The sequence below is a fragment of the Trachymyrmex septentrionalis genome, unplaced genomic scaffold (genome assembly GCF_001594115.1).
Source record: "Trachymyrmex septentrionalis isolate Tsep2-gDNA-1 unplaced genomic scaffold, Tsep1.0 scaffold24, whole genome shotgun sequence".
Classification (NCBI taxonomy): domain Eukaryota; kingdom Metazoa; phylum Arthropoda; class Insecta; order Hymenoptera; family Formicidae; genus Trachymyrmex; species Trachymyrmex septentrionalis.
The window spans coordinates 1,534,443-1,561,426 of record NW_017305397.1 but is presented as its reverse complement, the minus strand read 5'-3'; the positions used below and the strand labels follow the sequence as shown (position 1 = coordinate 1,561,426).

Genomic DNA, 26,984 nt, shown 5'->3' with positions numbered 1-26,984 from the left:
CATACACATATACATTAAATATACATATATATTTATAGATTTATGTATATAAATATGTATGTATCAAAAACTACATTGTATTAATTTATAAGACCACTAAGTGTGGTAATGCATTATTTAAAGATAGCACGAAGGTGACTCATGTTTATTCATTTTTGCGGTTTATCTACGACAATAGTAATTTACAAATAAACTTATGTTAGATTTAAGATAATGCTAAGTTATGTTAGATAAAGAGCTTCTTACGTCAGCTCTTCTGTCGATAACTTCCAACTATTTCGCGCCTAAATTATGTTTCGGATAATGTTTATTTGGATACAAACCAAACACGTCCACGAAGCACTTAAATAATTCGCGCATTTGAGAAACTGTGAGCCTTTTACATTCAAATTTCTATTTCACACGATTTATGCTCGCGACATAACATGAAATGTTGCTGCTAATAAAATCACTTTTGTAGCGAGTATTGTCTAGAAGACAGTGACACGGCCATGTAATCTGTGATTACGCATTGTATTATCGAAACCCATCAATCCATCATCTATTATTAATATAGATCAGGGTTTCCTAAATTTTTTTCTGAACTGTTTCTAATGTTTCTATGCGAAATTTTATGAGGATTATTTAAAGAAATTTATAAATAGGAATAATGTAATCATACAATTTACAGACATTTCCAGCTTCAATAGAATCATACGAAGCAGTATATTCTTTCAATATTTTCGTTATTGTTTCTATGGGAAAAAAATCTTCAAAAAATAAAAAGATCAATCCTTACATATGTGTACCTCAAGTTTGGGAAATCCTGTGATATGTCACAAAATAGTATATAGATATAGTATTAAAATACAATGTAAAATTATATTATAATGTATATAAAACTATGACACTCGGCTAATTTTATTATTATTGAGTATTAACACGTTATCCAGTAGACAAATAATCAGTAAAGAAAGAACAATAAGCTCCAAGTATTTTTCATGAATTTTCTTTACCAACTTACACTTTATAGTTAGCAACAGATAGAACATTAATTCATAAGTTATGTAATAATGCCAGTATAAATAAAATAGAAACATGCAGAGAATTTTTTTGTTACATAATTACAATGCTCATACTAATATCTATACACGATGTGTGTACGTACAAAAGTAAAATACTCATGCTATTACACTATCAGTATTATTATATAATTTTATCAATGTTTAAAACATAATGTTTAAAATATAATGGCTGATATTCATAGTTAGATCTTATATTCCGTTTTAAGTACAGTCTTAACAAGCAACGAACCAATCAGAAAGCCATATTACCATCTTAAGACATTACTTGAGACAGTACTTGAAACGAAAACCGACTATTAATACCGCCCAATGAATGCTAAAGATAGAAAGACACAATAGCACATTCTCCGAAGACATAGTGGAATCAGAATTTTTTAACTCCATAGATAATCCGAGATGACTGATATTAATAGTATGACTAACATGAGTAAGCTGTTTATCAGCAAAAAGAATTGGACTTTGCTCGTAATATACATAAACTTTCCGCTCTATCCTTTCAGTTTATCTTTGAAACTCATTTTGGAGCAGTTATATATCTGTATTTTGGAGCATATTGCATTAGTATTATCCTTAAAACGAAAATAAATAGCTTTTGAACACTTATTAACCAAGTTAACCCTGAAACAGGCATTAAAATAAAAAAATAAGAAGTTTATTTTTTAAGCTCTGCAACAGACAATTTGTATTTTTACTTTATAATCTATTATCTTAATAATTATATTACTTTATAGTATATCAAACGGCATTTAACTTTTTCTATATTGTATCACTGTAAGTGGAGAGGCAGGCGACTAAGTGCCAAGTAAAAACAAGGTTATACTAGCCTAATTGTGCGAATTTTAAATTGCGTTAAAAAAACTTTTTAGTATGGCACATGTAAATTCATCTATTCTAAGTACTTTAGAAAATGGAATTCAAAAAGTGGTACTTAATAAACCCGCCAGAAAGAACGCGCTTTCACCTCAAGTATGTACATAAAAGATATTTGACAGCGTTAACCTCTTGTGGACTGGCAACTCCGTTTAGGATCACCTCACCTTATTTTATAAAATACTTGCTCAATTTTTATAAAATTTAATTTGATCTAAAGAATAATAATAGATAATTTACTTCTAATAGTTTATTTTTTCATTTAAAATTCGATATTTTCAGACAACATTCAACCTCAGAGATATCAAATTTCACAATGATCAGATTAGATTTTTGAAATTTGAATTCTAAGAATTGAATTTAGCGAACCCGAAAAACCTTTAAAAAGCAAAAATCTTCTATAAGTTACTTAAGAAAATTCCGGTCCTCAAAGGTAAAATATAAAAATTTTATATGAATTTCCTATATTGATTTTTTTATAGATGTATAAAGAACTAAAAATGCTTTTAAATGAATCTGCTGAAAACAACAAAGTATTGATATTTGTACTGACAGCAAATGGAGATTTTTTTAGCAGTGGCAATGATATAAGTGCCTCAATGGAATCTCTTTCGGTTTCTGTTAATATAGTTAAGTAAGTATTATAAGAAACATGAAAAATTTATAGCTTCTCTCTAAATATAGAAATTAAATCGACAAATATATTTTGCAGGGAATTAATTGATGCTATAATTATGTATCCAAAGCTTTTAATAGCTGTTGTGAATGGACCAGCAATAGGAATAGCAACTACAATATTAGGAATTTTTGATATAGTTTACGCTTCAGATAAGGTGCCAATTCAATGATAATTCAATATGAAAATGTTTTAGATATTATAATTAGACTGAATATTTAGGCAAAATACTTAACTGAATATTTTGTATAAATTGTATATTTACATATAATCTTAATCTTTTTATTTTATTTATTAATAACTCTTTAACGAACAACGATCGACTACTAAAACTATCCAATGGTTAATATTCAGTTAAGTATTTTTGCATAAATATCCGCCTAGTCTAATTATAACTATATTTGAATGTATTATATAAATTACAGGCATATTTTCAAACACCGTTCAGCTCTTTGGGTCTTGTTGCTGAAGGATGTTCTTCATATACATTCCCAAGATTACTGGGACATTCCAAAGTATTTCATTATAAAATATGTTACAAATTATTTTTCAGATTTGCATTTAAAATTTTGCTTTTTGTAATATGAGATTTCGATATTACATTGTAAAAATATTTATTTAGGCTGGAGATATGTTGTATTTAGGATACAAGATGAATGCTCAAGAAGCCAAACAACATGGTTTGGTCAGTGAAGTGTACAATCATGACTCTCTTGAAGAAGTATGGAATTATTTGAACAAGATATCGACACTTTCTTCACAGGTATTATTTTTGCTTAAGGTTTTCCAAAATTAATTTCTTTTGATATATATGTGCTATTAAATTATAGTAATAGAATTAATCGATTAATTTCAGTCTATATTGGCGACTAAGCGATTAGTGAGTAGATGGAACAAAGAAATTTTATTAAAAGTTAATGAGGAAGAAATAGAAGAGTTGAAAAAACTATTTGAATCTCCTGAGCTAATCCAAAGGATGTTGAATTTCTTGTCACGAAAAAATAAGCTTTAAAATACTTTACGTATTTTTAATAAAGCAAAGACTGCTTTAATACAGCAAAAACTAAATTTAATACCTCAAATATTCACAACGTATACTATGTATAAAATATATAGTTTTATAGAATAACTAATTTTTATATAATTAATTTTAACGTATGATTTATAAAATTCTTCGTCATTTAATTAAATTATTTTCTACATTGTAGAATTTTTAAATATGAATGTTATATTATCACTTACTTCTGTTAACATAATATCCTGTAAAGTAAATGTATTTACGAACATTAAATTATTGAATCTTAATTTTTAATCGTTATCAAACTAAACAGTTTATTACCTGCATAACGTCAGATGGAATTGGCTTTTTGTAATGCTGCCAATCTCGAAGCTGATTTATAGTTAAATTTTGTTGAGATGGTTTCTCATACAGTATAAATTGACAGTCTCGAGTCTCATTATTATTTTCTTTTAATTCTTCAGAAAATATATGTTCATTCTTATCAGAACAAGAACAATTCATTAAATCATGTGTTAACGAAATTGTATCACTTGCCAACGTAAATAAATCCTAAAAATGAGAAATATTTTAAGTAATGATTTTTGTAATACTTTTTCGTAATTATCGAAATCTTTATAATAAAAAATACCTTTAGCTCTGCAGTAGATAATTTTAAAGATCCAAGGTAATTCAGATCCACTACAGTCTCACTCAGATTGGCTTTGCTAATTTGTCTTTGATATATTTTTTCTTCTATCGTACCTGTGGTTAATAATCTACAAATTGGTTTATACAATTATATGGTTATAAAATTATATATACTTCCATTAAATAATACATTATCATGTAATGATATTAAACTTGTACACACCTATAAATGTAAACATTCCTCTTCTGTCCATCTCTCCAAATCCTTGCCATTGCTTGCATATCAGATGCAGGATTCCAATCAGAATCAAATAAAACAAGTCTAGATGCTCCAGGTAAATTCAAACCAACACCACCTGCCTTTGCACTTAGCAATAGAACTTCTGTAAGAATTATTTTTCTGTAATACAGTTTTAATTCATAAAATGTACTAGAAGTACAAGACAATTATATCTCTTCATTTTTACAGAACTTACTGCTATTATCGGTTTGCGTATTAAATTGCTCGGTAATTTTCAATCGTATAGTACTTGAAGTAGCACCATCTAATCTTAAGAATTTTAATCTTTCCTTGTAGCATATGGTCTCAAGAAGATCAAGAGTCTGTGTGTAATAAGAGACTAACACCAATTTCTCATCAGTCTTTTTCAAATTTCTCATTAATGTCTGTACAATTGTGATTTTTCCACAATACTCTGTAAAATTTTCATCTCGTTTTATTTGTGATATATATGATGATTTTGATAAAACGTTATATAATGCTTTCTCTTCTTCGTTTAGGAACAGATTTGGATGGTTGCAAATTTTTTTAAGAGCAGTAATGATAGATAAATGTATGTTACTTTTGTCTTCTAGACAAATTTTGTTGAACCAAGCATCAGTAACAAGAGAATATAAATCTTTTTGTTTCTTGGTTAAAGAGCAAAATAAGACTATTTCATATTTATATGGTAGATATTTGTTTATCGCTTTTTGCGACCGTCTTAAAATAAAAGATTTGGTACGTTTATATAATTCTGCGGATCTTTTATTTCCCAGACTGAGAACATCATCATCGGCAGAAGAATATTGTGCTGTGACAATAGGTTCCTCGTAATAACTCTTGTATTCATTAGATGTGCCAAGAATGCCAGGATTAACAAAATCGATCAGTGCATAAAATTCTTTCAAATCATTTTGTATGGGCGTACCCGTCAAAACAATTCGTTTCTTACAATTTATCTCGTTTAACATCTGCAAGATACATAAAATAACAAATATTTACATTGGCATTAATAACAAATAATAATATTATTAATAAATAATTATAAATCAAATAGATAATTACTTTTGCTGCTTTAATATTGCTATTTTTTAATCTGTGGCCTTCATCACACACAATCAAATCGAAGGCCATTTCATTAATTTCTGTATGACATTTAATGAACATTTCGTAACTAATAATCATGACCGAATTTCTCGGATATTTTATAAAATCTTTAGGCTTATTTTTTCCACCTATAACATATGGAAGTATCCTGTGGGAACCTAACCATTTTACAAATTCCTTTTCCCAATTGTTGCACAAGCTACTAGGTGTTACTATTAATACACGTTTTATAATCGGTTTGCCATATGGACCCTTCTTCAACATTGTCCAAATTAATGTGATACATTGTAAGGTTTTACCAAGACCCATTTCATCAGCCAAGATTGCACCAAAATAATTTGGTACCTTTAGTCCCATTAAACATTCATAAAGAAACACAATTCCATGGCGTTGATGCTCTCTAAGCTTTGTTACTAAACAGGAATCAACCAAGATTTCCTGTTCTTCTTGGTTTATCGATTCAGTAGAATTCAAATAAGGCATCACTAAAGGCTCACTATTTAATGCTAATCCTTTGTAATATATTTATTTATTTATTTAAATCAATGATTATAATGTAATTAATAATTGATATATTATAAATTTGTACCTTTTGTGGATGAAAACAAGGGCATAAATGAATGTGTGGAAGATGCTTTAAACTTATTCTTTGATAGTTCCTCTACTGTTTTCTCAAGACTCTTCTCTGGTATAGATAGTTCTTGTGACAGTTGCTCTATAATCTAAAATCAACTTTGTCAATTTTTCTGCCAATAATAATGCATAAATAAAGATTAATGCAAACTTTACCTCTACTTGTTTATTCCCTATAATTAATCTAGCTCCTTCTACTGCATTACTTGGATTAATTGTAGTTTTTCCAATGATATTATCATCCAAATCCTATATCAGAAGCTTTATATAATAATCTTCAAATTATAAAAGTTTCAGTTGATGTAGTAACTACCTTAAGAATAGCGTTTTTCCCAACAATTTCTAACAAACCATCGCTGTCCCATGTTTTATGTTTCTTCGAAGTTACTTTGCTGACCATCACATTGAACCTGCTGTATTGATATTTATTTATGGCACAAGAGATAAAAATTAATAATTTAAAATTTACTTTAAAAAATTAGTTACGTTTTTATTTTTGCCTCGGGTGAATTTTCAGTTGATGCTTTTTCCTCACAAGCTGTAGCATTTTTATTTTTCTTTGGTGACTGAAATGCACATACAGTGGATGTTTTAAGTTTTTTTTGCAATGGTTCCTCTACTTCAGGGCTCTTCTGTGATATAGATTGCTCTGTCGACACTTTATCTATAATCTAAAATTAACTTTGTCAGTTTTTCTATAAATATTGCATAAATGAAAATTAATACAACTCTTACCTCTACTTGTTTGCTTTCTATAATTAATTTAGAACCTTCTGCCATATTATTTGAACTAATTGTAGTTCTTCCTATAATATTACCATTTGAATTCTATAATATATATCAGAAGCATTTAATAAACAATCTTTATAATTATTTAATGATTTATTAATGCAATTATTTAATGAATGAAGATTTATGTTCTGAATTACCTTAAGAATTGCATTTTTCCCAGTTACTTCTAGTAAACCATCGTCATCCCATGTTTTGTGTTTTTTCTTACTGTACACCACGTTAAAAACACTGTAAGAAATATAAATATTTATTTACAAGTAAAATCGAGATATAGATCTATTCTAACGTTCATTCAGAGTATATACTTACATTTTTGCTGTCGTTTGGGGGGAATCAGTGATCGACATTTTCTTTTCGCATATCGGAGAATTAGCATTTCGTTTCCTTGATGAATTTTTCACATTGACATTATCGCATCCGATCTCATCTTTTTGAGTTACATTTTCGAACAAATATAACATTTGAGAGTTGTTCCGGATAGGCTTTTTCACTAAATCGCTCGGCGTTTTTTCCTGATACGCGGATATCTCATTTTCATTACATTCCTCGGTGTTCGTTTGTTGTTGAACGATTAAAGGGGATATGAATCCCTTTACAGGTCTGTTTCGATACATGAATAAATTGTTAAACTACTGAAATTGTACAACAGCAATCTGCAATCAGTCAGTACTCGTCCGAAAGGCGCGAAACTATATAATTGAACCATAGATGGCGGTCGACTGGAATTACCAACTGCAAAATTTTTATTTGCACGATTTAATTCCATCACATAGTTATTTGTTGGCAATTCGTCAATATTTTGTGAAGCGCAAAATTCAAACTTTCAAAAGTCAATAAAATGTTTTATGATTAAATGGAAAAAAAAGGTATTAAAAATACTCGCTATTTTGAGAGAGAAAAAAATTATAGAATTTTAAATCAGTTAAATCTATTGCGAGTATAAATAGCTGAAATTTTAGTTCCCAGAAACAGCAAATTATCAAAAGAACACAGTTAGATAAGAAATGATGCAAATCAAAATCTCAAATATATTAACTTTTTATTTGTAATTCTTTATTTTATATAAAAATATGTATAAATCAGATAACAGCTGAATGCCAAGAATATTTGCTTGTCAATGTAAATAGTATGTATTTTTTACATATTTCATTAGACGAATTATGTAGACATTAAATTCGCTGAAGGTGTCAAGTAGTTTGCCGCTCGGTACGATTGTAGATCCGGATTCAATCCCACCTATAAGCCCGTATATGTAATTTTTTTATTATCAGTACCGTTTGTTATTGAAACCTCACTAGAGGCCCTATCATACAGGATAAAGGAACATACATATATAAATACATAATAAATTCGTTAAAATTTGCTAGTAATGTCAATAACTGCAATCGCTACTAGAATCGCTTTATCTTTATTTAATAAATTTATTAATATAAATGCAATTGAATTTTTCAGTATTCTACAAAGTTTTAAAGATAAAATATTATCTTTAAAATTTTTTTGTCAATTTATTGAGTTGTTACATAAGTTCGTTCGATTTTGTAGGATAGAATAAAACTATTTTATATTTTATATATATTTTCTAAAGAAATTGACAATTACACTATCGATAGGGCAAAGTTTGCAATTTTTGGGCACATGACAAGCCTACAAAGTGAGAAGAAAATTTTTTTTTTTTTTAGCTTGATGTTTTCTCTGTGTAAAAATCAAACTTATATAAACTCAAAAAATAAAGTAACTTTACGAAAGTAGATTTCAAGCTTTAAAACCTCCTTTTTAATTTTAAATTCCGTTCATTTTTAACGAAAATATTGTATATACAATTTTTACTCTCGCGCTGAAAATTGTGAAGTTCTTCGTTTGTCCTACGGACAGAAATTTTACGAGGCTTTCCAAGTAAATCTGCGAAGGCACTTCCCGCGGTCGGTACGATCTTGGCACAACTTACTCCTGCGTTGGCGTCTTTCAACATGGCAAAGTTGAGATTATCGCCAACGATCAGGGCAACCACACGACGTCCAGCTATGTGATCTTCACGGAAACCGAACGTCTCATCGGAGACGCCGCTAAGAGCGGTGCTCCCGTTGCCATGAATCCCAACAACACCATTTTCGATGCCAAAAGGTTGATCGGACATCACTTTGAAGATCTGATCATCCTCGCTGATATGAAGCATTGGCCTTTCACCATAATAAATGATAGTGGCAAGCCAAAGATCCAAGTATAGTACAAAGGAGAGACAAAGAATTTCTTCCCCGAAGAAGTGAATTCGAGTCTTAGTAAAAATGAAGAAGACTGCAGAAGCATATTTAGGCAAAACTGTCACCAAGTGACAGCGTCCCCGCTTACTTCAACGACTCGCAGCGTCAGGCAACCAAGGACGCTGGGCTTGGTACCATCTCGGGCTTGAACGTATTGCGTATCAACGAACCCACCGCCGCCGCGATTGCATACGGTCTCTTGGTTTACGGTCTCATCTTGGTCTACCAGCGTAAGTACGCTTCTGCAGTCTCCTTCATTTTTGTGCCAAGCGCGCCCTGTCATCCTCCACCCAGGCATCGAGATTAATTCGTTGTATGAAGGATTTCTATACCTCCATCACCCGAGCTAACAAAATCGAAACAACTTATATAACACACAATCCAATATGTAGCTATAATAATAATAATAATACGGCTTATACATTTAAACAGATACTTTTACTTATTATGTTAAACATATAAACTGTACAATAATACCTATAAGATAATAATTAACTATGCGTTATAACTAAACGCTATCTATCATTTATGTGTATAAAGAGTACATGAATGACCATTATCTGCTGAATTGTCGGTTATCTTGCCTACGTTTGCCAACTTGGCGAAAGGTCTTGGTGCGATTCACCTGCTTTACCGAACTTGGATCGTTTATATTTTTGAACTGTCCATAACCACCTCCACCGAGTCTTTTTCGTGGTCGTGAAGCCTTACTGATTCCTACTTCTATAATGTAAAAAATTAAAAAAATAATATTTGACACGATGTAGACTGTTTGAGTAATAATATATTGTTCAAATTTCTATATACAATTTAATTTTTTTAATAGTTTTGATAAATTAACGCTTATAAAAAGATAGTCAGAATACGTTAAAAAAATTGATTTTGATCAAATATATAATATTAAAAACAAAAAATATTTAAAAAACTAAATTGTTTCGTTTTTATGAATTTATTAACAATTTCCAATGAGAAATTATTTATATTAAACTTATGAAAGTACTTGCACTTAATGTTAACAACTTTTTAAAAGGACTTACTCAAATCTATCGCTGGTGGTACAACAAATCCGAACGATTTGGCGACTTTTGCTAAATCCAAGGTCTCTATATCGAAAACATGTTTCAAATGATGAGAATCATATGCTCTAACATAATTCTTAAATGCCTCTTTTGCTGACTGATGTAAGAAATAATTCTTCGAAATTAACTTCTCAAGCTAAAAAAAAGAAAATAGTATTTTATATCACCTCTAAAACATGCAGATATGTTTGTTAAATTGATGGAATTGAAAAGTTTCGATTTCTCGATAGAACATATGAGATATAAATCTTACTGATTTTCAAATTTTTTAAATTCTGTCCAAAGGTCTTAAATTAAGATCTATATAGAAAATAATTTAAAAAACAAACTAGAAAAAAATTATAATATATTGCTTACTTGCAATTGTATATCGGCAATTTTATTCCAAGAGAATTCATATTCGTTAACGGGTACACGGGCTATCTTAAGATATCGAAGAAAGCCAAGTTCTTCTGGTCGCAATATCAGCAAAGCATGACCACTGCTGCCTTCTCCGCGAGCAGTTCGACCTACGCGATGGATATATTCCTAAAAAATCGCACAACTACATATTATAAATCCGTTTAACTGATAATCTAAGTTTATCGTTAAAAATTATCTTAATGATAATCCGCAAAGCAAAATACTGTATCAATCGTTACCTTAGGATCGTCTGGTGGATCAAATTGCACGATCCAATCAACGTCCGGTATATCTAGACCTCTTGCGGCTACATCAGTGCAAAGTAAAATCCCAGTGGAAGCGTTGCAAAATTGATAAAAGGTTGTGGTTCTTTTCGTTTGTTTTTGTTTACCCTATCAATGAGAGTGCGAATATTAAATCAGAAAAGAATCTTGTTATCAATATAGAAAACAGTACAAAAAAAGATAATCTTATAACTTACATGAATACTCATTACTGGTAAATCGATATAATTCAAGAGTTCATGATGATATTTAACGGACATGCAGGAACTAAAGAAAACCATTATTTTCTTTTGTTTGTTCTTCTTTAAGAAAGTGAAAAGAAGTAAAAATCTTTTCTCGCTCGGACATGTTACGTATCCTTGTTGTAAACCTTCCACAGTCGCCATTTCCTTGTCGTCGTCGACCCCCACGTATATAGGTTCTTTTTTGAGAGCTAACGTTGTTATCATTGTTACTTTTTGTGTTTGTGTTGCACTAAAAAGCATAGTTTGTCGGCGCTCTGCAACAATAATTCATACAGTAATAGAAAAAAAATACACAACTAAATTGACTCTAATATTGAAGTCAAATTATATATATGCAAAATATTACTAACTGGGAAGAATATTAATGATTTGTTTCAACTCTTCTTCGTAACCGATGTCTAAAATACGATCGGCCTCATCGATAATCAAACACTGGAGATTTTTGTATAAAAAATCAGGTGTATTTTGCAAATGATCTAACAATCGTCCCGGTGTTGCTACAATAATATTGATTCCCTTTTCAAGTTTTTGTGCTTCGGTTTGCCTACTAGCACCGCCCATTAGTAGACCATATGTGTGATAATGATATTTCATCAATTCTTTCAAGACTCCAAAAGTTTGCATAGCTAATTCTCTTGTGGGAGACATAATAATACATCCAGTACCTGCAAATATCTATTTATTATATCTCATTCCTATTGATTTTATATAATTAGAACATTAAAGTTTTACTGTATTACTAATTTTTAAACATTTATTTTTATATTATTCAAAGCTACAAAAGTAATATTACAATATATAATATATATAGTCATAAAAAATGACATTTTATATTGTACTAAATCTATAAGTTATTTATAAAACAAAAAATTTTTTATAATGCCATTCTGGTGCAAATTATAGCCATCGAGACATACCGTTACGAGGCATAAACTTCAATTTGTAAATCAGTTCAACAGCAGGAATCAAAAACGCTAAAGTTTTGCCAGATCCAGTTTTGGCAGCACCAACCAAATCTCTTCCTTCCAAAAGAGGAGGAATAGCTTTTGCTTGTATCTCTGTCATATTTGTAAAACCCATATCCTTTATTGCTTTTAATGTATTCTCACATACTTTTTCATTTAATACTGAGAAGCTTGTATCATTTGTCACTTCAAAACCTACAGCTGTGCCAGGTACTAAACAAAGTATATACCAATATTATTAACATATACATATCATTTAACAATTAGTTATACTAGAAATACATACAATTTTCAGTAACCAAAGATTTTTCTATTACATCAGACTTTTCATTTTCTTCAGATGCTTTTAACTTTCTTTTTTCTAAAAGAAATAAAGTTTTTATTAATAATTATATAATAAAATAAAAAATAAGAATAATAAACAAAACATGTCAATAGCTTCTCAATAAAACAAATTGTAAAAAATATTAATGTTTATATAATAAAAAATCTGTTATAAAAATAAATTAAAGTAAGTTATTACTTTCTAGAGGAACATCTTCTATGCAGTCCTGGTCTGTTTCAGTTGCTTTCACTGATTCATCTGTATCTATATAAGAAACAAGCCTTAATTGAAATAAATGTGATCATTTTTGTCACAGAGAATCAAGACAAAAATAAAAATCCATTGGCTTTAATAATTGACAATTTTATATACAGGGTGTTAGTTAAGTATGTTACCATACTCAACAGAGCGATTCTTTGGTTTATTTCAAGTAAAAAAGTTCATATAAACATGTATCCTAAACGGCTTAGTTCCGAAATACAAATGAATGTTTGCAAATGTTTGACGAAATGGTAAATTGCATTAGAGATATCTTCCTGCATAAATATGCCTTGCTTCACGTGAATTACCATTCGTACAACTGTAAACAAAGTGACAAAGCCTCCTAGATCACCAGACTTAAATCCTTTGGATTATTTCCTTTGGGAACATTTGATATCATTGGTTTATACCACCCCAATTGAGAATGAGAATGATTTAAGAAATCGAATAGTTGCTTCATGCGAGGCAATACATAACACACCTGATATCTTTGAGTGTGTACGTTAACCTTTGAGAAGGCATGATGGATGTATCATGACGCAAGGTGGATAATTCATCTAATTGTTTTATTTCATCAGAAGAACTGTGAAGCCTGTTTTTGTTTTTCTGTTTTTAACTAGTTCAAGCTGTGCTTCTTTTAAATACAGATTATTACTACACGTTAAAATTTTTTTATTTCGGAAACTAAGCTGTTTAAGACACATGTTTATATCAACTTTTTTACTTGAAATAAACCAAAGAATCGCTATGTTGAGTATGGCAATATACTTAACTAACACTCTGTATATGTAGATATATTCTATTTTCTGTATAATTAAAATTGTACACGTTTTAGAAAGATAATTATATCAGCCTATCTTTTTTTCCACGAAGTTCTAACCTCGAAGTTCGCATGCTCTTACCTTTCTGTTCTTCTCGGCGTTTCAGCACGTTTAATTTCGTCTTTTCCCGTTTTTTAATTTTTCGCATCAATATTTTTTCGGGCACGGACATTTTCTCGAGTCGTGGAATATATCGTGACTATTTTATATTGAAAATAGCGAAAAACTCGAAGTTAACGTCCTCGTGGTAGACCACATGTGAAAGTGTATCCTTGAAGGCCTTGAAGTTGTAAATCAAGGTACATTTTCACGAGTCACTCCAACCGACTGTTTCGGCGACAAAAAAGATCACGTGGTCAAAATTAACGAATATCAAGCGTCAATTTTAATCACGTGATCGTTTTGTCGTTGAAACAGCCGATTTGAGCGGCTCATGAAAATGTACCATAGTAGTATTCCGCGCGATTACGAACAGTTCCAATTCAAGAATCCGAGTTAGATGGGCAGATCATCAGGGTAGATCTGATCGGGGCACTTCAGGGTTTGTTTGACGTTATCGGGAACTGTCAGGCATACAGTTCGATTTTAAATTATCCGTATAATATTGCGCAAAATCTACGCGCTATGTGAAGTTTTCGAATTGTTTCAAAGTGCCTCGAGATATTTGTCGAAGCAAGGTTACATCTCGAGCGGTGCAAAGAGGTTAGATTCATCCTTGGATACTTACAAGGTATAAACATGTCAGACAAGGAGACGAATGATGAGATCCAAGTGATAGCCGAAAAACTGCATAGCGTTACGACCATCGAGCCAGCATACAACAATACTCCGCAACAGCAGCAGCAGCAGGCAAAGAGTTCACGGAAAAGCAACAATAACGGGGTAGTGCGTCATCCTGTAGATAGCAAAAGGCCTGATGCCGGCACTACTACAGCTACCGCGGAGGAGTACGTTTTTATAAGAAACGTACCTGAGCTCAATTTACCTGAAAAGATTCTATTTGTTATCGACACAGTGAGGGAGCAGCAATGTACACCTTTCAAACTGGGCACAGGTGCAACATATCTACCTTTGTTCATGATAAAACGTGTGGTGGAGAACTTTATTGGCGCAAAGTCCACCATACAGCCTGGGGTGCATGAGTATGCGCTGATGAGTCTGGATTCACACAGTGCTTCCTGGCTCTGTGACTACACCAGTAATACAAAGGCTATTATCAATCATTTGGAGAGTATCACAGAAGATATACCAGACGAGGAACAAAAGACCTACGATTTGGGATTGCTATTTGAGGTGATACACTCTCGGATAGCAACGCCGGGGAGGAGCCAACCAACATTCATCTCGCGTGTCATCTTCATATATGGACGATCAAATTCCGTCCCAAAGTTCCACACTGGACAGAAGTATTTAGAGAATCTAACGGAGAACCCATACTTCTTCTTGGATGTGCTGTTCGCTCATGAACCACCTAGCGATGACAATATGTGCGAGGCGGTATATGCCGAAATCGCGGCTTTAGACACAACGAATTTCTCTTATATCTTCGAAGTAGGTAGGAACGCTGCTAAAATACATGATAATATGGCGAAGCTCTTAGCACATCCGTTGCAACGTCCACCACAGAAGGATGCTTCTTATACTCTTTATTCAATGACGGCCAATCAGGAAGTACATACTAATGTATAGTGCTATGTATATTTGTTAGTAGGTAACTTATTTTCATGGAAAATTTTGTATATTATCGGATCAGATCTACATTATTAATATGATATAATTTAAAGACAATATTTTGTTTACTGGTACCAATAACATCTTTTATAGTGATCCTAAAGGCGTTTACTTTGCCGATTTAGTAGGATTTATATACAAATGGTTTATATGTTATTGGCTTCGGTACTGAAGAACAGAGAGCAGCTTTGCATCTGTTGTAAAATTCTTTAATGTTAGTCTCGTCTTTAGTTTTTCACTGGATCTGAATATATAAACTAATCGTGTTAAAGAATCACACAACAGAGAGATTGATGCATCACTACACATTATTACAACAGTCTCACATTATACATACGTACATACAAATTTGCTAATTCATCTTTCATATTAGATATCTAAGCCTAATTCTGAGAACTCACCATTGTTTGTTCGTATAATTTCTAGTCCAAACCAAGATCGTTTTATTTTTTTATGTCACAGTTAAAGTGTTAACTCAGTAAATGTATACATTTACTGTAGTCTGCTGTAGTCACTATATATTATAAATATATATTAACTAGTAAGTACATTTACTAAAATTAAAACACTTTGATTGTGACATTTATATACTTACAAAGTATAAAACTTGTATATATGAAGCAAAATATTGTTATACCAGAAGCTAATAACAAAACTGTAATTTTCAAACTTTTTTCGTTTTTGACATAAAGTTGACTGGCTGGACTATATTATCGTTTATTCTTTAATTGTGGAGAAAAGGATTTTTAAATCTGTAAAGACATATTAGAAAAATATTTATATGAAAAGTAATTGCATTTGGTAAAATATATGACTTTAGGATCCTCTTAATAATTTTATTTATGTTTATTAGAGAATGTACAGCAAAAAATATAATTGTGTGTTATATATAGTCTTTCAAACTGTCATCAAATAAATAAAATCATTTTTCTATAGATTTATAAAATGGTCTATTTTGCGTAAGCAAATTAAACATACAGTGTTTAAGAGAGAGACATATAAACTCGTATTTTAAAAGATATTCTATCATCTTTTTTTCTTCTTTACAATAATGTTATTTCTATTAACTCTTATGTCTTATATAGCTTATTATTATTTTTTTAATATTTTATTTATATAGCATTATATTCATTCATCAGATTTTAGAACTTCGTGATGCTTTGTTATCAGATGGGCGGAAAGTTTGATTTTTCGGGTAAAACTGTGTCCACAAATCTGACAATGGAACGGCTTTATCCCGAGATGTAAATGTTGATGTCTAACAAGATTAGACGACGTCGTAAACTTTCGTTCACACATATTACATGCGTAAGGCTGCTCACCAGTGTGCTTTCTTCTGTGCTTGTTGAGATCTCCAGCGTGATTGAATTTCTTTTGACAATATTCGCACATTAATTGTTTCTTTCGTATATTTCCAATGTTTTCATGGACTCGCAAATTGTTAATATCATCTTTATTTTCTATATTAATAGAATCGTTGTTTTTTTCGACCTTAACGTCAATTTCCGTAGCTTTCTCAATTTGAAAATTTTCATTGATTTGCGACTTTTCCATTATTTCTAAATTGCCGATATTCCGATAGATAAATTTTGACAAAAATTGCCGATTTTTCTAAATGCGTCTTAAAGCTGCAAAATATGTTTTAGTTAGCGTAAGATATTTTTTATAATCTCCAGAAATAATTACAATGTGATGTAATTTACAAGTTATTTTTAAAATGTTACAATAATAGATATATGAATACAATAAATGTTATAAAAATTATAACAGTTCAATAAATTTCTCTATTATACACATACAATTCATCTATCCGTAACATTTATTTATTATCTTAGAAAAATACATAGATAACACTCGTTGAAAATTGTTTCATATAGAGATGAAGCCGTTTCCTTATATTGATCACTTTATTTGGCTTCTACATTTGAATTAATTCTCAAAACGTAATATAATTTTACATTATAGGCAACTCTCATTACGGATAACATCAATTACTTTTTTCTATTATTCATTTAAATTATTATTCATTTAAATGTGCATGAAAAAATTTTAATTTCAAATTCTCTAAAGCCACAAATTAATATTACATTATATAAATCAATCGGAATTGAAAGCAACTCGTTCGCAATTTATCATATAATATGACATGTTCTTACCAAAATTTTAAATTCAGTTTTTGTCAGAAGCGTGTATTACCTCGTCACTTCTCAATACGGGTACAATATATTTCTTGCAATTATTTAAGTACAACAGCGTTCTTGAGTATTACACACGACATACTTCCGAGTATTACTATTGACGTGAAAAAGTACGAAAGCAAAAGTATAACTAGCCAAAAAAAAACATTAGATAAACCATTGTCAGTATATCTGAATAATGACATACATTTCTTCAGTAAAACGGATAATACTGTGCGAGTATGGCGTAATACAGGTGCCATCGGGGAATACCCGACTGGTATGTCCAGACAAGCCTCCGGTACGTAGATAAATACAAATACTTGTTACACACACACACCCGCGCGCGCGCGCACGCAGAAAAACAGTCTTTATAGAAGAGAGAGATAAAATACGCATAATAGAGAACATTTCTACGAGTATTATAAATAAATAATTATATTAGGAATCAATCTCGCATTTAGAAATTTATTTAGGAACTTTGGATCGTTTACATATTTGAGATTGCATGTTAATTACAATAAATTTAAATGGATTTCTATATAAACGGTGAGTTTATATTTCATGAGTTTCTATAAATATTACAAAATGTCATACGCATTATATTGATCCTTTGTTAACAAGAATCGAGATATTCTTAAATTAAGAGTTTTTCGAGAATTAAACTTTTTGAAGATATCGGGTACATTTTTTAAAATACGTTATCTTGATAGAAATACACACATATATATACATGGATATACATATCCAAAGTAAAGAAACGCAACCATATAATTAACATGCTTACGAATCTTCTATCGATTATGTTAACAGTATGATTAGATTAAACACTATTTACGATTGAATAATTATAAATAGTAATAATTATAGTAATGTAAATTTTTCAAGATTTCATTTTTATTGATCATATTTTAATAATAGATTCTTTGGTTTGTTAGAAGTTTGGTCAATTTATCCTCAAAGAAAATGCACAGGGATATTAAGCATTATATATCTTTATCTAATTCCGAGCAAGAAAAATCATCTAATTTGAAATTGATAATCATTATCTATTTCTTTCTTCTCAAGTTCAATTTACAAGACAACAATGTACATTTCTTTTTTGAATCACGAATATTATACTATTTATTTCTTATTACACTAGTAGCCTGACATTCTCGCCGATATTGATTCTTCTGTGTGAATAAAAATAATTCATCATTGAAATTAATAAGAATTAAATTAGAACACTGTATACATTACCGGATAGGGTAATTAGCAATCTGACAGTTATAATTGTAATCTATTTTTATATCACAGAAATGCAAGTTACTTGTTGACACAACATCCGTTCGTTTGTCGGAGATAAATACACAATACGAACGCGAAATATATTTAAAAAATATCGTCATTTCATATAAAATTCATTAGTTTCGCGAGAAATAGCGTTTATCTGCCACCAGCGACAATAAAAACACAGACAGATGTTTCCTAGAAATATTAATACTTCGTAATATATTCAATTATGACTAAATATCTGTCCATTACTGGCACACGATCATTTTAATTTATTTATACTCATGTTTTTGCGCATATTACGTGCAATGATTGTCACATATTCGTTCAAAATAAAACGAAAGAGAAGAAAACGTTTCGCAGCAAATTCGTGACCATATTGAATTAAATCTGCTGTAAAAGTCTTCCATAATGTGACTCCAATACTTTAAAGCTATTTACATAGATATATATCTTAAAACGTTTGCACGCGAGTCATAGAGCTTAAAAGACAAGCGATAAAAAGCAGCAGTGTTATACTCGAACTGGATGCCGAGGATGTATAGAATGTCAAGAGCTGTCTCGTAAACGTCATGTATGCTGAAAATTGCTTAATCACATCCTTAAGATACTCGTTGTTCTTTGATTGTTTATGTTCGGTTGTCAAATTTGTCTTGTCCGCTAGTTTCCAGTCACCGCATTTAGGAAAATTATCAGGCACAGATGGCATTTCCTCGTTTTCGCCCACTTTGAAGATCAATGACATTCCTACCTCCGCATGAAACTCGATGTGGCAGTGAAATAGCCAATATCCTGAAAAATATTGATCAGCTCGATTATTTACTGGCATACATTGATGACTCGTTTTTTAAAAATATTATTTGTCTTTTTATATGTGTTGTGAAGTCTTACCTGGATTATTAGCGTGAAATCGTATAATAGTATAACCACCGTCGGGTACGGTCACCGTATCCTTCAGAAGTGCCCGTTTAAGTTTTCTGTGTATTAAACCTTGTTTATCTAGTTCTCTCACTTCAGCGATGGTAGTATTACGTCCTATCCTTTCCATAGCCACTACACGGAACTGATAGCCGTGAAGGTGAAACGGATGATTTGCATCATATGCAACACCTGTCAAGGATTATTAGTTACGGTGAAACTTAGACGGTTTAAACAATTAGAGATACGCAAGAAATATGTATTGCTTATACACACCTTCATCGACAAGAACTAGTTCCACTACGCTATCAGTTTTAATCTGAAGCACATGAGTGCAAGCGCAATAATTCTTCTCGCATCCCACGACCGTGCTGGAGTTGCAAAATTGATCTGGCTTAATAAGATGTCTTTCAGGCAAGAGCGGAAACGGCGGCAGTTTCATTGATATGTGGTTCAATTGCGGTGTGAATGTTTGTGGTTTTGCTAAAAATTCATGATCAAAATATTTTATGAAACAATAAACGGTATACACTCACAAGTCTAAACTCTAAACTTGTGTGTAACTTTTTTGTTAAAAAGCGTATATGGTGTACAATCGAATAGGGTAATTGAAAGCATTTAGTAAGTGAATTTTCCAATAATTAAATACTTAATTATAGATTTGTTACAGAATATAATGCACATTTATTTAATAGATATTGAAAATTTATAATTTTATTTATTTTTATTTTTTATTATAAATTAATTTTTAAAAATATATATTTGAATATATTTACCTTCACGAAAACCATATAAATCCTTGCGATGAAAATTCGGATTATCTTTCCCGTAAAAATCATACGATATGTAAAATTGATAATCAGGTTCTCTGATGTTTGAAATATCATCGTCGTCCATCGCGTTCAACATTGGCATACTGATGCTATTATTTGATTCAGTTCCTTCATTTAAAGCGTTTACTTGCTAAAATCAGAAATGATTTTTTTATTTCTTCTAAAGAAATTCAAAACGAACATGAAAAATGTTTTCATAGCCATTTAAAAAATATATGGAAATCACATGAAAACATTAGTATACATACCAGTCCATAGGAGTTATTTCTTACACGATCATATAAAACTTCTGTTATCGGATCTTCATTGGGTGCGCCCTCGTATCGCAATTTTGCGACTTGATAGGCGCTCGTGAATCTTTCATCGCAATCCATCAATCCTCGAAATCTTATCCAGTAATTGTCTACCGATTGGTCCATGTTAATTACAAAATCAAATCTTTCTCCGGCGTAACTTACCAGCGATTCGGCTGCAATTACATTACACAATATATATTTAAAAAATCACATAATATATCTATAAAAAAATAGTAGCAAAAAATACTGAAAAATCATACCTCGTATTGATACAATATCACGCCCATCTGAACTGATTACGTACAAAGTATGGTTGTCGACAGAAACTTCTATAGGGCAATTCAGGAACTCTGCATTAATAAGTCTGAATCTGTACCGAGATTTCTACAAACATAAATACACAATAAATAAAAATCAGATTGGGATAAAAATACACACAAATCACGCAATTTTATTTTTAAAAAGAGGAAAAGAAAGTAAAAGTAATTTTTAGAATAAAGTTATATTGACTGTAAGATCTCTTTTGAGGTAAATAAGCTGATCTGTGAAATATGTAATTCTTTTATCTTTTGTTTTTGCTAAAAATATTTTATTTATTTCTTATATAATAGATATAAATATACATTTAAGAAATTAACAAAATTGAAAGTTTTGAAAGCGTTAAAAATAATGCAATAATTGTTGCATTTCAAAATTGAAAATTAGCTCAAAATAGATTTAAATAACACAACAGGATGAAACATCTTACAATCATCTTATGCAAATTAGTCTTTTATATTAAGAATACTTTCTCTTGTGACTGAAACGTACCGGTTTTACGATGAACGTCGTAATAGGCATATCAGCCAACGTCTTATTTTTATTCTTAAAACGGCCCAAGCCATTTATGAGTAAGTTTGGCGCTTTGTTTGTACCATTAGCGTGGTAATGCGCCAGGAACTTAGTGAGACCCAATTCATGAACCCAATCAGCGACTATTAATGTATGCTCATCGTAATCATATAAATCTTTGTGCCAATTCATTTTAGGAGGTACACGAACGATTAACGGACCGAACACGCCATCACCTCTTTGAAATCCTGCAGCAAACATGCAATACAAAATTTTACAATGGAACTCTTGGAAACAGTTCATTTTCCAAAGCATTATTATCAATGACTATCAATAAATTATTTTAAGTTAAATGGATTTGTTGATTTGAGCAATTTAATTTCTTCAACTTTCTGCAGATAATATCAAGTACGAATACTTGAAAAAAATTTAGCGTACCTGTATGAGAATGCCAGAAGTGCGTGCCGGCTTCAGTGGCGATGTAATTGTATTGGAAGGTTGCTCCAGGAGGAATAGGGCATTGCGATACGTAGGGCACACCGTCCATGTATGGCGTGGCAACATGATGCTGGCCATGCCAGTGCATCGTAGTGCTCTCCGCGTGCAATAAGTTAATCATATCGACTATTATCCTGTCGCCTTGGCACACCTGTAATTAAAGTAATTTCCCTTAGGATATTCTCATCTCACTTTGCTTGATCTAACTCGCAACGACCGCTTATCGACCATAGATCACGCTAAAATAAGATACATAGACCGAATATAATTATCGGCCGAATATCATTTGCGGTTTGTAATTAAAACGAAACTATTCGCGTGACTGAATTATCAATAATTCCCGAACATCGTAAAGAATTTTATTTTTGTACCTATAATAATTGTGATGAAATTGTAAGCGAAATCTAGAAATATAATACGAATGTGTGCATATATTACTCAATGCTATTACGGTGGGATTCACATTGCAGATATCTTATACTGTAATGACGGTTTAACGAGCACGGCGATTATTCTGTCAATCAAATGTTTGTCAAACAAAATAATCGACGCGCGAACAATTCCTCAGAGTGCTCGTTAAATCGTCATTACAAGATCCCACTGAAAATATATTAAGTTATAAGATATAGAATATCTGCAATATGAATCCCACCGCATTGCTCTCATAATAGCATCGCATAATGTGGGGAAACATTGGCGAGCAGTAATCAAGTTGCAAAGGATTGCAATGAAGAAGACGAAGCGATGAATCATTTCTCCATTTTTATCGATCATATTAAGAAATCCAGCTGACTAAGAAAATAGTAATTAGTGATCAAATGAGTCTCGCAATAAAAACCTGTGCAAATTATTTTCAAATAATTTTGTTTACATCTGCGGAATTTAAAAAATACACACTCAAAAAATAAAGATCGACTAAGAAATAAGCGGAATTTAATTATATAACTATTAACATATAATTAAAACTTTAACAAGCTTTTCCTCTTCAGTTTTTTACAAAACATTCATTTCGTTCATGTATTTATTAATTTTCTACTAATAGCACAAACATGTAAAAATTCTCGATGTGGTTTTCCTGCTGAATAAAAGAGAATATCGAAGTAAATAAAGCAGAGGCATAAATATAAAAACTAATATGTATTACAAAAATTTGGTTTTTTTTTTTATTATTATTACGTACCTCGATCGGCGGGCCTGGCATTTGTCGGTTCACAACCATGAGAGGTCGATTTATGCCATCCGCCGGGATGCAATGAGGCCGAAAGCAGTCTGTGATATTGAAGGGGCAATTGTAACATGCTTTACTCATTGTCTGATAAGATTCCAGTTTGAAGGTATAATAGCAGTCCAGAGGCGCCGCATCATTCTTGCATGTTCGTCGACACGCATGATGCTTCCAGTCGATGACGTCAACAATTTCCGGATCAATCGGCGTCAGACCAAAGTCATTATATGTCGTTATTACCGTTTCTAAAATCCGAGACAAATGCTGATTTGAAAAAAAAGATTCTATCACTAAAACTCTTTTCTATTTCCCCAATCTAAGCGCATTCTCAAACAAGATGCACAGATGAGAATGTAAAAAATATTTAATAATCACACTTATTATACATATTTCAATTGAGTTTTAAATAAGGTCTTAGATAATATGCCGCGATCACTCTTCTGTTATTAAAAATAGATCGATAATTAGTGCTCAATTAATTTCACTTTTTTAAAATTATATTATATGTTATTATATTATTTATTATTCACAAATGTATTATGTTTAATAACCTATAATTAATAATGTATTATTATGTACAGATAGAGGAATGTACAGATAGGTAGAATGAGAATGTTTGAACATATTTTTAATATAAAAATTTGATTTCATACAAAATCAAAAATAGGAAAATGTCAATACAATCCAGACATGTAAATGTACAATAAAAATGAAAAATTCCAATCAATATCACCAAGCCAAAGTAAATAATGAAAAGCACTAACCTGATAAACTTTTATAAACAACCAGCTGAAGCAAAACAAGCAGCACGTTCCAAATTGTCATTTTCGATCTATAACAAAGGCAATTTGATTCAGAAATACATCAGCTATGCATGACACGTAAAGTTACATGTAATGCTTTTGAAATTGTAAAATTACGGAGATTACGGAGATTACGGAGATAACAAATTGACGAAGATAACCAAGATTTAAAAGATATTGTGCGTCTGTAATGTTACCTTATGTAATGCGTGAGCGTAAAACGTAAAACACTTTGTGAATTTAAGTTGCTTAAGTTTAAGACGTTGATGTACAATCGTACAAAAAATAAATAAATCGATTCAGAAAAGAAATAATTTTTAATTAAAAAAAAATTAATTGAAAAATATTCTGATTTTTTTCCCCGTTACACTCTAAAACTATTTTATATATATCATAAAGCAATTGAATTGCAAGTTTTTTAAATTTCTTCTAAATAATGTAAAATAGTGCTCTTAATTTTCTTCTCTTTTTCTTCATTTATATTATATTTATATCAGATTTATATTTGATACTTATATACTATATATATATATATTAATCAAACGATAGTTATTTATCTCTTGGTTTTATAATCCTTTAATTGTAAAATTAATCTTGCCTACGCTATTTCTATAACGTTATATTTCATATATATCTCTATAAAGATATAATTATAGTTATGGAAAATCATGAATATTTTATTATTATTATATTATATAACTATGTATTTAATAATAATTTAAATTTTGCGTGCAAATAATTTCCAGAAGATAGTAAATTACTGAAGATTAAGGGTTTTTTAACTAAGAATTTAACTTAAACGATTGAGTCTCATTTAAACTTTACGTCTTCTTATGTCAATATACGATAAATGGTACGATAATACACGTATACGGAATGTCCTACTTCTGGCGTATTTTAATGACCCATTAGTGAACGTATAATAAGATTTTTCCTCAAACAAAATAATAAAAATCATTCTGTATCACGATTTTCTAACGTGTTATTACATTTAATATTTTAATTAACAAATTCCGTCAAAACAACATACAGAAATACAGTCATTTATGTAACTTAAAGTTATTAAAGTAAGTAAATTTTTACAATTGCTCAAACTTGATTTGCAAAAATGCTTTTATTTTTAATTACTTAATATTAAAATGATTAATTTTGAAAGTTATTTGAAATTGATCATTTTTGTTGAAATAATATTATGAATGTATCTTGTTTTCAGGTAACAAGCTGACGTCATTTTGGCATTAAACATTAGTTTGATAAAAAATGTCGACAAAATGATGTCAGTTCGCTACTTGGGTTTTTAATATCTTATAATCTTTATATTTGCAATGCCTAAACTATGCACTTTTTATTTTATATTTATTAGTATAAAACTTGACATACATGATGTTATACGATTAGTTTTATAAAAAATTTGCGAGAAGTATATCTCCCTTAATTACTATAGACGCATATAAAACAGTGTTTGATGTTTCAAGAGAAACTACGTTGATATCGCTAATGTTGAAATCCCTAATGGATCTTACAAAACATAACATATACGTCGTAACTTTACAAGTTTAGCACAACTTCACGCAACGTATTGCATCGTTGCAGCACTAGACATGGCTGCTATCTGTAATTATGATAATAATATTAATAACCATCATTATTTCCTTGCTATACAAATTTTCCCTTCCAAGCGAATTTATACCAAAATACTTTTCAATCCTTTCTTGATAAAACAACTTTAAATGTCAAAACAATTGTTAATAAGTCCATAGTATATCATAATTATTTATATTAATTAATAAAATATTAATTGTTTGTTTTCATTATCAAAATAATTTCTGTGGTCTTTTATATAAAATATTAATAAAAATATGTATCAAATTATATATACATACATATACACCTATTATTTAATGCTGACATATATTTAATTATTAATTTTTAAAATGTAATTAACATAATATATCCTTATAAAGTTTTTAAATAATTTATATTATTAAATTAATAATAAAAACGTTTTTGTTAAAGAAATTTTTAGAATACCGCTCTGGCTACTTGCCAGTGAAAGTTCAAAGAATGCTCAAGAAACGTACTACGGTCTGCGAAACAAAATCTTAGAAATCTCGATTTAATATATTTCTAATATATTTCGTTTGTGTTTTGTTATTTAATGTAAATATTCTTTTAACGAGAAATGTGAGCAACTTTAATATTAAACATGACATTAAACCCGCATCGTTTACATATATTAAAGTCGGGATTGCGCGAAATCAATTGAGATATGCAAAAGTTCTCGAATGTACAGCACGTGATATTAGCGAAATAACGAAAAAGATAAACTTTTTTTTGTATGCTAACAGAACAATTAATAATATTCAATTTCGCGTTACAATATCATCTCAAAGTGTCTTTAAATTTTTGTAGTGGAAATTGTATAGAGAAATACCCAGGAATTTGAAGGATATAGTTTAGTCTATATTATTTGAAAACTCGTTGCCTAATTAATGTAAGATTAACTTTATTCTGATCGGTTTGATTTACTCTTTATCTTCTTTTAAAGAATTTTTCTTCTTTCTAAGAATTCAACATTAAAGTTAATCTTATATTAGTGGAATTGAAACCTTAAAGTAATAATAACTAAAGTAATAAGAGCATTAGTCAGACAATATCAAAATAATTTATAATTTTATCTAATTATTGTTGCATCAAAATAATGC

At 30.3% G+C, this 26,984-nt stretch overlaps 6 protein-coding genes and 1 pseudogene across 6 annotated transcripts in view; 3 read left to right on the top strand and 4 right to left on the bottom strand.

Annotated features, from left to right (window-relative positions):
• The first annotated feature begins 1,234 nt into the window (after positions 1–1,234).
• LOC108748645 (enoyl-CoA delta isomerase 2, mitochondrial-like) lies at positions 1,235–3,693 on the top strand. The gene is made up of 7 exons (XM_018486907.1): positions 1,235–1,491; positions 1,796–2,030; positions 2,417–2,568; positions 2,647–2,767; positions 3,036–3,125; positions 3,233–3,373; positions 3,467–3,693. The coding sequence occupies exons 2-7, from the start codon at positions 1,932–1,934 to the stop codon at positions 3,620–3,622; spliced, it is 759 nt and encodes a 252-aa protein (XP_018342409.1). The 5' UTR covers positions 1,235–1,491; positions 1,796–1,931; the 3' UTR covers positions 3,623–3,693.
• Positions 3,694–3,928: 235 nt separating this feature from the next.
• Positions 3,929–7,721, bottom strand: LOC108748643 (DNA repair and recombination protein RAD54B-like). The gene is made up of 12 exons (XM_018486902.1): positions 7,362–7,721; positions 7,190–7,280; positions 6,996–7,088; positions 6,747–6,931; positions 6,574–6,673; positions 6,417–6,509; positions 6,217–6,349; positions 5,586–6,139; positions 4,735–5,491; positions 4,482–4,641; positions 4,260–4,386; positions 3,929–4,180 (listed from the first exon to the last, which is right to left on the bottom strand). The coding sequence occupies exons 1-12, from the start codon at positions 7,664–7,666 to the stop codon at positions 3,929–3,931; spliced, it is 2,850 nt and encodes a 949-aa protein (XP_018342404.1). The 5' UTR covers positions 7,667–7,721.
• A 966-nt stretch (positions 7,722–8,687) lies between these two features.
• LOC108748598 lies at positions 8,688–9,773 on the top strand (annotated as a pseudogene).
• A 72-nt stretch (positions 9,774–9,845) lies between these two features.
• LOC108748597 (probable ATP-dependent RNA helicase pitchoune) lies at positions 9,846–13,995 on the bottom strand. The gene is made up of 10 exons (XM_018486837.1): positions 13,774–13,995; positions 12,807–12,874; positions 12,572–12,635; positions 12,238–12,498; positions 11,671–11,985; positions 11,273–11,574; positions 11,031–11,183; positions 10,747–10,917; positions 10,348–10,525; positions 9,846–10,033 (listed from the first exon to the last, which is right to left on the bottom strand). Exons 1-10 carry the CDS (start codon positions 13,862–13,864, stop codon positions 9,867–9,869), a joined length of 1,770 nt encoding a protein of 589 aa, XP_018342339.1. The 5' UTR covers positions 13,865–13,995; the 3' UTR covers positions 9,846–9,866.
• A 20-nt stretch (positions 13,996–14,015) lies between these two features.
• On the top strand, positions 14,016–15,854 carry LOC108748743 (BRISC and BRCA1-A complex member 1-like). Its single transcript, XM_018487051.1, has one exon. The coding sequence runs from the start codon at positions 14,431–14,433 to the stop codon at positions 15,379–15,381; it is 951 nt and encodes a 316-aa protein (XP_018342553.1). The 5' UTR covers positions 14,016–14,430; the 3' UTR covers positions 15,382–15,854.
• A 694-nt stretch (positions 15,855–16,548) lies between these two features.
• On the bottom strand, positions 16,549–17,607 carry LOC108748744 (zinc finger protein 436). The gene is made up of 2 exons (XM_018487052.1): positions 17,580–17,607; positions 16,549–17,051 (listed from the first exon to the last, which is right to left on the bottom strand). Exon 2 carries the CDS (start codon positions 16,975–16,977, stop codon positions 16,552–16,554), a length of 426 nt encoding a protein of 141 aa, XP_018342554.1. The 5' UTR covers positions 16,978–17,051; positions 17,580–17,607; the 3' UTR covers positions 16,549–16,551.
• Positions 17,608–18,626: 1,019 nt separating this feature from the next.
• LOC108748742 (laccase-1-like) overlaps positions 18,627–26,984 on the bottom strand; it is a 9,105-nt gene continuing 747 nt past the window's right edge. The window contains exons 2-11 of the mRNA XM_018487050.1: positions 24,241–24,308; positions 23,432–23,721; positions 22,192–22,402; positions 21,733–22,001; positions 21,183–21,306; positions 20,875–21,095; positions 20,570–20,756; positions 20,070–20,276; positions 19,767–19,985; positions 18,627–19,667 (exon numbers count right to left, since the gene is read on the bottom strand). Coding sequence (XP_018342552.1) covers positions 19,330–19,667; positions 19,767–19,985; positions 20,070–20,276; positions 20,570–20,756; positions 20,875–21,095; positions 21,183–21,306; positions 21,733–22,001; positions 22,192–22,402; positions 23,432–23,721; positions 24,241–24,308 — 2,134 coding nt within the window. The 3' untranslated portion in view covers positions 18,627–19,329. The remainder of the gene's footprint in view (positions 19,668–19,766; positions 19,986–20,069; positions 20,277–20,569; positions 20,757–20,874; positions 21,096–21,182; positions 21,307–21,732; positions 22,002–22,191; positions 22,403–23,431; positions 23,722–24,240; positions 24,309–26,984) is intronic.